This window comes from Sylvia atricapilla, chromosome 16 (genome assembly GCF_009819655.1).
Source record: "Sylvia atricapilla isolate bSylAtr1 chromosome 16, bSylAtr1.pri, whole genome shotgun sequence".
Taxonomy (NCBI): Eukaryota; Metazoa; Chordata; class Aves; order Passeriformes; family Sylviidae; genus Sylvia; species Sylvia atricapilla.
Window position 1 is genome coordinate 13,134,602 of NC_089155.1, and position 13,263 is coordinate 13,147,864.

Sequence of the window (13,263 nt, forward strand, 5' to 3'; positions counted from 1 at the left end):
AGGAGCCTTGAGGTTTTGATCTGGAAGTGGAGATGTTGTTTTTAATGAGCTTCCCAAGAACACCTCAGTCCCTTAAATCCAGGGGAGGAGCTCTGAGTTTGTTGGGATTTCCAGCCTTTATCCAAAAATATGTTACTACTGTTTCCCAAAAGGTAGGACTGGAAATTGAATCAGCTCAGAAAACACCTCTAAAACTTGGACTGATGGAATATTTAGTGGTGAAAACATCTGAGCCAGCTGCGTGTAGCTGCACAGCAAATCTTCCACAGAAGCATCCCTCTGGCACCTGGTTTTCCAAGGAATATTCTGTCCTGACACCCAAGAGAGCAGAAGTCAAACCAAGAGGAAAAGAGAAGCACAGAACAATCAGCTCTTTAATTCTGATCTTCAGCCATCTCCTGGTCTTTGACCTAAAAAATCCTCCTTGCCACAGTGGAGAAGTGAGAAGGGGTTTTTCATTTTCCACTCACAGCTGTCATTTGCTGTTACATTGGAAAATACTGGGAAGGCTTTTGGATGGACATCGGTGACACCTTCACAGTTCCAGGAGCCCCAGTGGAGGGATAGACCCAAAACTCAGCTCAAGAACTCTGAACTGGTCTTGGGATAACCTTTGATATGCTCTAAAGGTCCCAAATGCAAATTAAAACTTGGGTTTGGGATCTCTCAAGAAGGAGGGAAGAAGGGGAAGCTGCAGACTTGGACTTGCACTTGAGCAGGAATTGAGGAAGGATTTGGTTGAGTTTGAGTAGTAACTGAGGAAGGATTTGATTGAGTTGGAGCAGGAATTGAGGAATGATTTGATTGAGTTTGAGCAGGAATTGAGGAAGGATTTGATTGACTTTGAGCAGGAATTGAGGAAGGATTTGATTGAGCTCCCAGCAAACTGCCCTGCCAGGGCTGCACATCACAGCCACGGGAGTGAAACCCAACCTTTTCCATCCTGTCATTTGAAAACAGCTTCGGAGGGAGAAGATTTCATATTAACAGGGTGGTTTCCTCCCCGGAGCTGTGAAGAACATGGAAAAATTGACCTGTGCCCAGTTTAGCCTCGACTTGCCTGTTCCAGACTCTTCAAAGGCAGCGTTTCACAGGCACGAAGCTGTGACCCTTCAAATGAGTTCATTTTCATTCCTTAAATAGGCAGAGTGCACAAATTGTCTCCTCCTGCCTGGTCTCTCAGAACTTTTCAGTGAATGGAGCCTGAGCTGCCTGCGAGGACAGAGAGGTGTGTTTCAGTAGCTTCAAAGCAAACAAATCACACACTGTCCACTTGTGGTGTTCCCCCCCGCCAAAAAAAAAAAAAAAAAAAAAAAAATACACCTTTGAAGGAACTTTAACTTTAAAGCCTGCCTGGGAGGTGCTCTGACCTTGTGGCCCACAGAGGGTGATCCCATTGCAGAAAATCACTTGGGAGGGATGTACAAAACCCCCAGAAAAATTCTGCAGTGTACATTTTCTTTTGTAAGTTTTCTCTCTGCTAATCACCGCTGCCTTGGTTTTTTAATTGTTATTAGTTTGGCTTCGGGACGTGTGCTTTATGTGTCAAACCCATCTCCTGATCGTGCTCTGTCCAGCACACCCATTGTCTGCACACTCTGCTCCCAAAACCCTCAGATTAAAGGGATTAGAGCTGAGTCACACGTGGGAAAGAAGAAAAGAGGCAGCGTGGGGTGCAAGAAAATCAAATCCCCATTGCAGCCAAATTGTCTTTCCTGGAAATAAATCCTCTGGATTACAGGTAGCTCTGTCTTGCAGCAGGATCCCACTCTTCTCTTCTCTTCTCTTCTCTTCTCTTCTCTTCTCTTCTCTTCTCTTCTCTTCTCTTCTCTTCTCTTCTCTTCTCTTCTCTTCTCTTCTCTTCTCTTCTCTTCTCTTCTCTTCTCTTCTCTTCTCTTCTCTTCTCTTCTCTTCTCTTCTCTTCTCTTCTCTTCTCTTCTCTTCTCTTCTTTCTCTTCTCTTCTCTTCTCTTCTCTCTTCTCTTCTCTCTCTTCTCTTCTCTTCTCTTCTCTTTCTCTTCTCTTCTCTTCTCTTCTCTTCTCTTCTCTTCTCTTCTCTTCTCTTCTCTTCTCTTCTCTTCTTCTCTCTCCTCTCCTCTCCTCTCCTATCCCTCTCCTCTCCTCTCCTCTCCTCTCCTCTCCTCTCCTCTCCTCTCCTCTTTCGTCTTCTCTTCCTTTTCCCACTTTCCCGGTTCTTGCTCCTCTCCTGCCTTCTCTCAGCCTCACTCTCGGAGCATTTCAGTGCAGTTTCTCATTAAAAGACTGGGATTCACTCATTTTTGTCAGGATTTAATAACAACACTCAGAGGGAAGGGAATTTTGCCATCCCCGGTGATGCCCGCATGACCTTTTCTGGTTACTCAGCCGGGGAGGGTAAGGGCAGTTCGCACCCCACAACTTCTTGTTCCTCAGCCCCCTGCACTTTTTTGTTTTTTAATTCCGTCTTTTTAAAGTGCAAATGCTGCGGGAAAACTGAACTGCTCTGCCACCTGCGCCCTGCAGGATGAGCGCCAGAGCCCAGCACGCTCCTGCGGGCGCTGGGACTCTAAAACATGAATAAAAAATGAAAAAGAAAAAAAAAAGAAAAAAAATAGAGGGAGCTACGAGAGCGCTCGCACGAACGCCAGGCAAGGAGCGGAGCCGCTCCTGCGGCGGAGTCGCCGCTGAGTCCTTTCCTCCTGGGAACCGGACTGGGCATCCCCCGATCCCAGCGCGTCCCATCCACCATCCCAGAGAGTCCCATCCGCCATCCCAGCGGGGCCGGTCCGCGCATCCCCCGGATCCCGGCGAGTTCCATCCACGCATTCCCGGGATCCCGGCGGGTCCTATCTGCCGGATCCCAGTGGGTCCGATCCCCCCGATCCCCGCGGGTCCCATTCCCGGTCCACGCGGGTCCCATCCCCGGTCCACGCGGGTCCCATCCCCGATCTCCGCGGCTCCGACTCGCGCATCCCCCGGATCCCAGCGGGTCCGATGCCCCGGGTCCCAGCGGGTCCGATGCCCCGGATCCCGGCGGGTCCGATGCCCCCGATCCCCGCGGGTCCCATCCCCGCATCCCCCGTGTCCCGGCTGCTCCCGGCGGCCGGAGGCGCTGGCTCGGTGCCGTCCGTGCCCCGCCTGAAGCCTTTCATGACCCGCCGCCCCACCTCACCCCACCCAGCGCTGCCATTGGCGCCGATGAAAGTCCAGCACCTCGGGCTGCTATAAAGGCACCCATTGCACGGCCGGGGGCCCGCACCTCGGCCATGGGCGGCTGCAGCATCCTCCTCCTCCTCCTCCGCCGCCTCCCCGCCCGCACCCGCGGCCGCGCCGCCTCCTCGCTGAGCGCCCTGCGGCCGGCAGACGCTCTGCCCGGGCCGCCCTGCTGGCCGCTGATGGGCAGCCTGCCCGACGTGCTCTGGAAGGGAGGGCTCAAGAGGCAGCACGAAACGCTGGTGAGGCGCCGGGGATGAGGATGAGGACGGGGATGGGGTGATGAGGATGAGGATGGTGATGGGATGAGGATGGTGATGGGATGAGGATGGTGATGGGATGATGAAGATGAGGATGGCGATGAGATAAGGATGAGGATGGTGATGCGATAAAGATTAGCATAGTGATGCGATGAGGACGGTGATGGGATGAGGATGAGGATGGTGACGGGATGAGGATGGTGATGGGATGCTGATTAGGACGGTGATGGGATGAAGATGAGGATGGTGACGGGATTAGGACGGTGATGGGATGAGGATGAGGACGGTGATGGGATGAGGATGAGGACGGTGATGCGATGAGGATGAGGACAGTGATGGGATGATGAAGATGAGGATGGTGATGGGACGAGGATGAGGACGGTGGTGGGATAAGGATGCCGCCCCGCGGACCGCCCCGCACTCACCCCGGGGTGTTTTTTCCCCGCTCCCCAGGCTCAGTACCACCGCAGGTTCGGGAAGATTTTCCGCATGAAGCTGGGAGCCTTCGACTCGGTGCACATCGCGGCGCCGTGCCTGCTGGAGGCTCTGTACCGCCGCGAGAGCGCCTGCCCGCAGCGCCTGGAGATCAAGCCCTGGAAAGCCTATCGCGACTATCGCGACGAGGGCTACGGGCTGCTCATCCTGTGAGTGGCACCCGCAGCAGCCCGGGGAGGAGCGGGGCCGGGGGTGTGCGGTGCCCGGGGGATGCTGCGGGCGGGACCGGGGGTCCCGGGCTGTGTCCCCGAGGGCGGCTGGGGGCAACCGAGGCATCATCCCCCTCATCCCCCGGCCCCGGTGCTGGTGCCATGGAGCATCAATAGTGCACATGCTACCGGCTTTGGGTTGGGGTTTTTTGGTTATTTTTTCCTTTTTTTTTTTTTTCTTTTTTTTTTTTTTTTCTTTTCTGTTTTCATTTTTCTCTGAGCTTTTCGCTCTCCAACCTGGCCGCGGTTGTTTCCAATGCAGGGAGGGGAAGGACTGGCAGAGGGTGAGAAGCGCCTTTCAGAAGAAATTAATGAAGCCCAGGGAAGTTGTGAAACTGGACACGACCATCAACGAGGTACCGTGCTCTGAGGAATCCTTTCTCTCTCCCCTGGAGGTCTGGGAGGAATTAAAGCAGATCCGGTTTGTCTGGGTAACTTTATTTACTCCACAGTGATAAAAACACGAGTTCGGACCCAGATCGGGGGAATAACAAATACAAACAGATTCTGTGTCTCTGGGACGGCACAGAAACCTGGAGCTGGGAGTGTGTCCGCAGAAAAACAGGATTATTCCATAAGGATCCGGGCTCCTGCAAACAGCTTCTCCTGCATTCAGTAGTTTTTGCCTTTAGCCCTCCATCCTTCTGCTCCTCCCCTGAGGGAACACCTCTGTCCTTAACCTCTGTGCTCCTGAGGGGCTTTGAGGAGCATCTCTGATAAACACCTTAATCCCCGGTTGTGAAACCCCAGCGCTGGCCCAGAGTGAAGGATTTCATCCCTGCCAGGGAAGCAGAGTTCATCGAAACACGAGAGCTCTGTCAAATCCAAACATTTGTTCAGGCAGGGGGAAGTTGAATCTTGTTCAAAGAACAGGGAACAAAAGGATTGCTCTCATGCCAGATGGTTATCTGCTTAAAAGGCAGTTGAAATGCTGAATTACGCCGGACTTTATTAGTTGATGTCAGTTTATTAAATATCTTTATTCTTTTCTCTTCTCTTCTCTCCATCACTTAGGTCCTGGAGGACTTTATGTACAGAATAGATGAAATTTGTGACCACAACGGCCAGATGGAAGATGTCTACTCAGAATTCAACAAATGGTCTTTTGAAAGTGAGTGGGGTTTTGCCTGAGCGTGGTGCACCTGCCAGGGCATTGCAGTTAAAATCTGATCAGGGATGAATGTGCTGGCTGATAATGTCCAAACTCTCAGCTGTAATATCGTGGAAAGAGAGTTGCAGAACTGCCAGGGACTGTCAGTGTAAAATTCAGCAGCACAAATAGAAATTTCTGCCTTGCTACCTGCATGGTTTAGAAAACATTCAAACATTCTAATGATTTAGAAATCAAGAAATTGGGGGGAATTGTGGTTCATTTATCTGGAGTGGGATCAGATAACACGCAGCCCCTTTTTGTCCATCTGATATTTGTTAATTATCAGCAGTGCAGGATTTTAATGATGTTAATTATCAGTAGTGCAGGCTCGATGAAATATCCCAATACCAGAGCCTTGGCCGTAGGCAAAGGTTGGAAAATCCCATTTCCAACATTCACACTGGGATTGAGAAGCACTGGAAAGAGTTACCAAGACCGAGCCTCATCCTCAGAAACCTTCCAGAGCACACTGAGGGACCTGCCAGCAATGACACAGGGCACAAAGTGCTCAGTGATTTCCAAAAAAAAGGGAGGATTTGGTGTAGTGCCTGAACCAGCTCTGCCAGACCCGACTGCTCTCAGCAGCCTCTGGGCTGAGCTCCTCAAAGTGTTGATTTTTTTGATGTTTTTTTTTTCCACTGTCAGTGGTGGTGGCTGCTTTTGGAAAGGTTGAAATAGGAAGTGACAGCACGAAAAGAAAGAGGGGAAAAAGAGACAAGTGGAAAGGGTGGAGTGTGGGAGGCTGCCAGCGTTCCCGAGTGGTTTGTGGCTGTGGAAAGAAGCAGGGAATGCTGTGGTGGATGGCTCTTCAAGCCCTGTCCTCCTGCCACTCCATTTTCTTCTGTAAAGTCACCACAAATGAGCCAAATGTGCAGTTCTGCTGCTCCTTTGGGGATCAGCAATCCGAATTTGGGCAGAAATATTGCTGTAAGGGCCCCTCAGCTGGGACCCCTGGCTGGGGCTGAGGCAAACAGGCAGGAGGTGTTCTTCTGGTGCTGCTCTGACAGGTCTGTGTCAAGGAACATTTTCAGAAGGCTCCTCCAGGCCGTTCCTTGGTGATAAATGATGCATCCCACGCGCCCTTCTGTTTATAAGTGTATTTATAATGTTGCCTAACCGCAGGTATCTGTCTGGTGCTGTACGGAAAGAGGTTTGGCCTCCTGCAGGAGGACGTAGAGGAGGAAAGTCTCAACTTCATCAAGGCTGTAAAAACGGTATGGAAAGCTCTCTCCTGGGGCTGGGGTGATTTTTTTTTTATTTTTTTTTTATCCCTGCTGTTAATGAGTTTAAAGGAGCCAGCAGGAAAAAAAGCAGCTCAGGCTTCTGTGCTCTGCGTCCAAAACGTGCCCAGATAATCTTGAATTTCCTTTTCCTTTGTGGAACTCCTCAGCCTGGCAGGGAAAAGGTCCTGGAAGGAGAATTGTCACCTTGGCTGGGGACTCTGCTGCTCTCTGGGGCACAGCCCTGCTGCCCTTGGGTGGGGTTGTGTAAATCCCCAGGGTTTGGGGTCACTCCTTCCTGGAGCTCTGGGGTACAAACCTGCCTGATCTCACTCAGCAAACACAGCCAGCCCTGCCTCGGGTTGTGTTGTCAAGGGAGACAGTGATCCTGCCAAAAAATACCTTGTCCCACTCCCAACAGGTGCCTGAAATAAACAGGATTATTCCCTGCTGAGGAAGCTCCTGGCTGTCCCTGATTTTTTTTTTTACCTGGATATCCCCTTCCTAGACTGAGACTCATTCTCTCTGTCCAGGATGGAAAATCCACCAGGATTTTGCCTTTCTGAAAATTTCCCCCCTTCAGGTTCAGGGGTTGCAAGTGGATGGATTAAAAGAGATTAAGGAAGGGTTTCCCCACCTCTTTCTGCCCACAGATGATGGCCACCTTCGGGATGATGATGGTGACCCCCGTGGAGCTGCACAAGGGGCTCAACACCAAAGTCTGGCAAGCTCACACCAAAGCGTGGGATGAGATATTTAAAACAGGTCATTATTTAACCCCAATTTATCTCCTTTCCCTTCATCTCTGTCCTCTTCTTGCTGGAATTGATTTTTTTTCCATGGTTGCTGCCTTTAATCCCTGCCTTCAGCACGGATTAAAGCACCTTTGCTGTACCAAAACCTGAATTTATTCCCACATGGGAGCAGTTTTTAGTGACTAACACCCGGCTTGTGGGGCAATGCCCAATGCCCAGGGAAATCCCAGGGTTCTGGGAGCCAGCAGTGTCATAATCTATCATAAAAATCAATTAAAAATGTGCAACCTATTTAACGGGGAGGGAATAAATGAAAAGAGACTTCCCTCAAAGAGTCGCTTTCTTGAGAAACAAGAATCCTGCATGCGACAAAAACCTGTTTGAAAGAAAAAAAAGAACCTGCAACATAGCTGTGAATCTTAAAACCAGAAGTAATTAAAATAATAAGGTGCAGTTTGTCTTTTTGACATTTTTTTCACTATTTGAAATGAGTTGACCTTCCAAGTTTAAAAATTATTTAAACTCCGGGTGTGAAGTTAAGTTTGTATTTTTAATATTTTTAGATGTCATTAGTTTAAACAGTGAGAGGCATTAACTAAAGGTTGAGAAAGCTTTTGGGAGGTTGTGACACTGAGATATTTCCCTGGGGTGTTTGAGTCCCAAGGCTTTTTATCCTGCCAGCCACACACTCCCTTCTTTTACTGCTTCTTGGTTTATGGGCTTTAGGAAAGACACTTTAAACCAGTTTTGCTCAGAAAAACCAGTTTGACACCCTTGAAATGAATAATTCCTTAAAGGAACTGGTTTTAACAGCTGGGATACTCACGAGCCAAATCTGTTTATTTTTATTAAAAAAAAAAAAAAACCTCAACATGTCGAAATTTGGCGTCTCTTTGTGCCTCCCCCTGGGAAACCCAAGGTTCACATTTCCCCTCGGGGGTTCTGGGTGCTAAACCACTTTGATTCTTAAACACCTCGACGCCCTTTGAAAACCCCAGGTAATTAATTTTACCTCCTCGTGTTTCTGTCTGCTGAACATTTCCCTCAGTGGGCCACTGATCTCGTCCCCTCCTTTAAGAGTGGAATTCCTGAGAGTCCGCAGGAACTCCTCTGTTGGAAAACGATTTTTGGGAACTGAGTTTTATTTTGTTTGAAAACTGAAAACATCATCCTTTATTGACTATAAACGCCCTCATTATTTACCCACTGCTTGAAAACCCAGCACAGCCCGGCCCTTCTTTAAAACCCCATTTGAGAAACGTGGGTTTGCTGTTATTTTTACGGGATTTCGAGTGATTTTCCCTGAACCTTGCCCTTCCTCAGCCAAGCACTCCATCGACTGCCGGCTGCAGAAGCACTCAGCCAACCCCCAGGGGGATTTTCTGTGTGACATCTACTCGGGGGGACACCTCTCCAGGAAGGAGCTCTATGCTGCCATCGCTGAGCTGCAGATCGCCGGCGTGGAGACGGTAAAAGAGATCTTCCAAAGGTTTAAACTCCTCCCAGTTCCTTCCTTGGCTGTAGGTTGGTGGGTTGGAGATGGTAAAGGTGATTTTACAAGGGTTTAAATTCCCCCCAATTCCCTCCTTAGCCGCAGATCAGTGGAGAGGACAGGATAAAGTTGATTTTCCAAGGGTTTAAACTCCTCCCAGTTTCATCCTTAGGTGCAGATTGGTGGGGTTAGATTTTAGAGATGATTTTCCAAGGTTTTAAATTTCTCCCAGTTCCCTCCTTGGCTGCAGATTGCCAGGGTGAAAATGATAAAGTTGATTCTCCAAGGGTTTAAACTCCTATCAATCCCCTCCTTAGCTGCAGCTTGGTGGGGTTGAAATTGTAAAGATGATTTTCCATTTGTTTAAATTCCCCCAATTCCCTCCTTAGCTGCAGGTCACCAGGGGGGAGTTGGTAAAGTTGGTTTTCCAAGGGTTTATATTCCTATCAATCCTCTCCTTAGCTGCAGGTCGGTGGAGAGGACAGGATAAAGTTGATTTTCCAAGGGTTTAAACTCCTCCCAGTTTCATCCGTAGGTGCAGACTGGTGGGGGTAGATTTTAGATTTAGATTTTCCAAGGTTTTAAATTTTCCCCAGTTCCCTCCTTAGCTGCAGATGGGTGGGTTGGAGATGGTAAAGCTGATTTTCCAAAGGTTTCAGATCATCTCAATTCCCTCCTTAGCTGGAGATCAGTGGGGCAGAGATGGTAAAGGTGATTTTCCAAGGGTTTAAATTCCTCCCGGTTCCCTCCTTAGCTGCAGATTGGTAGGGACGGGATGATAAAGTTGATTTTCCAGTGGTATAAATTCTCCCACAATTCCCTCCTTGGCTGCAGATGGCCAGGTTGGAGATGGTAAAGCTGATTTTCCAAGGGTTTAAATTCACCCCAATTGGCTGCAGATGGCCAGGCTGGAGATGGTAAAGCTGATTTTCCAAAGATTTCAAATCATTCCAATTCCCCATTTCCTTTCACAACCCGACCACCAGCACACCTGGCAGTGAACTCACCCTGAAGTTGCCTCTGGCCCAAGTGCAGGTGGATTTTTACCTGAAATCCCTGAATTTTTTAATTCAGGAGGACAACTGGGAACTGCTCATAATCCCTCAGGTTGTCAAAATCCCATAAAGCTGTGCCCAGCCATAAAAAGCTGCTCTCAACTTTGAGCAATTCCTTCCTTCTGTCCCTACAAAAAGGAGGACTGAACCTTTCTTTTCGCTCTGTTCCAGACAGCCAACAGTTTGCTGTGGGCTCTGTACAACCTTTCCCGCAATCCCCACGTCCAGCAGAAGCTTTTCCAGGAAATCCAGAGAGTTGTGGGTGCCCAGAAGAGCCCGAGTGCTGAGAGCCTGAGGGACATGCCTTACCTAAAAGCCTGCCTGAAAGAATCCATGAGGTAAAAAAATCCCCGAATAACTCACAAAATCATCACTCGGTTTTTTTACCAGCTCCTTTGCACAGGGGAGAAAGGATTTTCCAGCAGGCAGATTTTTGTTCATTTTGCTGTCTGAGGGGAAATCTGAGAGGTGAAAGAAGGAAAATGGCTGGGAATTTAACCCACGGTTCTCTTTCCCTGCAGGTTAAGCCCGTCAGTGCCTTTCACCACTCGCACCATCGACACGGAAATGGTTCTGGGAGATTACGTGCTGCCCAAAGGGGTAAGTCGATTCCTTCCATTTATTGGGATGTTTTCCCGTTTATTAATTGCCCTGTTAAACCACAGGAGCTGCTCGTGTTTCAGTTTCAAACTGGCTTTGCCAAAGTGGCAGCCTCAGGATGAGGAATGAGGGGTTCACCCTAAGGATTCCCACGAACACAAACCTGCCTGCAGTGCTGCTGGACACGGCCAGAAAAATTTGCCTGGAATAATTTCCAACTTATTTTTTCACATTTTTTCCCACAATTCTGAGGAAACCACAACTTTTTCTGCACTCCAATGAACTTTTGGGGGGATGACACGACCTCTCCTGCGGAAGCTGCGGGTTTTTCCATTCCCTGGGGTTGATTTGTAGAATGATTCTGTCCCTCGTTTTGCTGCAGACGGTGCTGATGATCAACAGCCACGCCCTGGGCTGCAGCGAGGAGTATTTCAGGGGCTGGGCTGAGTTCAGGCCCGAGCGCTGGCTGCAGAGGGGCTCCATCCATCCCTTCTCCCACGTCCCCTTCGGCATCGGCAAGAGGATGTGCGTGGGGCGCCGCGTGGCCGAGCTGCAGCTGCACCTGGCCCTCTGCTGGGTAAACACCCAAAAAGTGGGAATTTTGGGGTGGGAAGGGTGCTCCTCCAGTGTACAAAGTGGAGGTGGATGGTTACTGGGCAGAGCTGGAGCTGCATGTGTCCCTGTGCTGGGTAAAAATCCCAAAAAATGGGAATTCTGGGGCAGAGGGTTTTGCTCCTCCAGTGTAGCAAAGTGGAGGTGGAGAGTTACTGGGCAGAGCTGCAGCTGTACCTGGCTCTTTGCTGGATAAACACCCCCCAAAAATGGGAATTTTGAGGGGAATTTTGCTCCTCCAGAGGGGGTGGAGGGTAGTTGGAGGTGGAGAGTTGTTGGAGGTGGATGGTTACTGGGCAGAGCTGCAGCTGCACCTGGCCCTCTGCTGGGTAAACACCCCAAAAAGGGAATTTTGGGGGGAGTTTTGCTCCTCCAGTGGAGGTGGACAGTGGTTGTTGCTGCCTTTCCCTTAAAAGCATCTCCTGTGGAGCAGCCTTTGGGCTGGGCAAGGCGCTCAGCCCACATTTACACACCACGGAGAGCTCAGAGAAGAAAGGCAGGAAGGGGCTCCTGTTAAAGCCCCAGTGCGGTTGATTTTGCAGATTCACACTGAAGGGTTTTAGGCACAGAAAGACTCAGATCAAAGGAATGTTTAGGGTTGAATGTGGGCTCAGGAACCAACGGCCTGAGGGCACAGAGGTGGTACAAGGGCAGGGCAGAGGGCAGTGACCTATAGGGGACATAAGGACAGACCATCAGGGACATCACAGACAGTGGGGGAACAGGGAAAGGAGAAACCTCGAGAACTGGGGATAGATATGACCAACAGAGGTGGGCAAAGCCCACAGGCCAACGGGGAGAGCAAACTGAGGTCATTAGCATATGCAGAACCCCACGGGGGGAACCTTTTTGCTCACCCCAAGCTGTGAGACTTCCCCAAATAATCCTACGGCAGGTTCTCCCGAGGCACTGCCCTGGAAGTTCCCCTGGCAGGCTCAGGGGTGTCCCCACTCCAGCTGGTCAGATCTGTGACCCCAGGTCTGTGACCCAGCACGTTCTGTTGCAGCTGATCCGAAAGTACCAGGTGGTGGCCACGGACCAGGAGCCGGTGGAGACGCTGCACTCGGGGACCCTCATCCCCAGCCGGGCACTGCCCATCGCCTTCCAGCCACGGGCAGGTCTGTGCACACTGCAGCCTCCTTCTCGGGCTTTGGGTATTAATGGGAGACTGAAAAGCAGGTGTAAATTCTGCGGTGAATGTTAGGGAATAGGTTTAATTAAAAAAAATAATTAGGAGATAGAAAAAGCAAAGTACGGCCAGCAGGGTGATGTGGAATTCAGCCAAGTCCACACCCTGCTATTTCAGAGGCTTTCTTTAAATACCCATTCTATGGAATCAATCTGCTGAATATTCATATTTTTCCATAGACTAGTTTCCATATTCCAGGAACTCTTTAGCATGGCTCTTCCTTGGGTTCCCCTTTTTGGAGCACGTGTGTTTTTTGGCTGTGTCTTCATCATCACCTCCAGCCTGGGCCTTGGTCTATAATTTCTTTAGATGGTAGATGCATCCTTAAATCCTAAATCCTCCAATTAGAAATCCAGGACATTTCAATACTGGGGAAGGTATTTTTTTGCCAGCCAACACCCCAGGAAAAAAAAAATCTGAATATTCCCTCCTTTAACTGAGACTTGTTCGGTGCAGTTTTCTTTGACATAATCTCTATAAAGATCCTTTTCTTTGTTCAATACAGGTTGCAAAAAATAAAGGCCAGCCCTGCTGCTGCCTGCTGTGAAAAGAGAGACCTCAGCTGTGGAAATCAAAGCTCTGGAGGCTCCAGGACCAGGGAAGAACTGCACCACATCCCCTGAGCCAGGAACAGCCCCAGGAAAAGCTCCCAGGCTGCTTTATTTGGAACATGGGCCTTAAAAAGGAGAGAAAAAGTGCTTTCAGAGAGCTGTGGAAGTGTGGGGGTTTAGTGCAGCTGGGGGGCTGGACAGGACGAGGAGCCCTGGGGCTTGTGTGACAGCCCAGTTTGGGGGAGCTGCCTCCAGTTTGGGGCCAGGCACTGCTGGACTGGCCCTGGCAGCCCCGAGGGGGAGAGACAAGTGCCCCAGACCTTCTCAAACCGCCAGTGCCACGAGAAAGGAGTTGGGGAGTCTGGAAAAAGGTTAAAACAGGGCTGGAGAATTGGGATAATGAAAGAAATGCATTTCCTTGGCATCTTTCACTGCCTGGATAGGAGGGAAATAGGGACAGATGCAGCTGACAGGATTGATT

General features: G+C 49.9%; 1 protein-coding gene across 1 annotated transcript; it reads left to right on the forward strand.

Moving 5' to 3' along the window:
* The first annotated feature begins 3,244 nt into the window (after positions 1-3,244).
* Positions 3,245-12,750, forward strand: CYP24A1 (cytochrome P450 family 24 subfamily A member 1). The gene is made up of 12 exons (XM_066331067.1): positions 3,245-3,433; positions 3,905-4,095; positions 4,418-4,511; positions 5,170-5,266; positions 6,431-6,522; positions 7,182-7,293; positions 8,607-8,752; positions 10,002-10,168; positions 10,352-10,430; positions 10,813-11,007; positions 12,049-12,160; positions 12,737-12,750. Exons 1-12 carry the CDS (start codon positions 3,245-3,247, stop codon positions 12,748-12,750), a joined length of 1,488 nt encoding a protein of 495 aa, XP_066187164.1.
* The last annotated feature ends 513 nt before the right edge of the window (positions 12,751-13,263 follow it).

Excerpts from the sequence above, each read along its gene's own strand:
- CYP24A1 (XM_066331067.1), top strand. The coding sequence starts at position 3,245 with ATGGGCGGCTGCAGCATCCTCCTCCTCCTCCTCCGCCGCCTCCCCGCC. Across the intron at positions 6,523-7,181 it reads TCATCAAGGCTGTAAAAACG|ATGATGGCCACCTTCGGGAT; the intron begins GTATGGAAAGCT and ends TTCTGCCCACAG. Across the intron at positions 10,431-10,812 it reads ATTACGTGCTGCCCAAAGGG|ACGGTGCTGATGATCAACAG; the intron begins GTAAGTCGATTC and ends GTTTTGCTGCAG.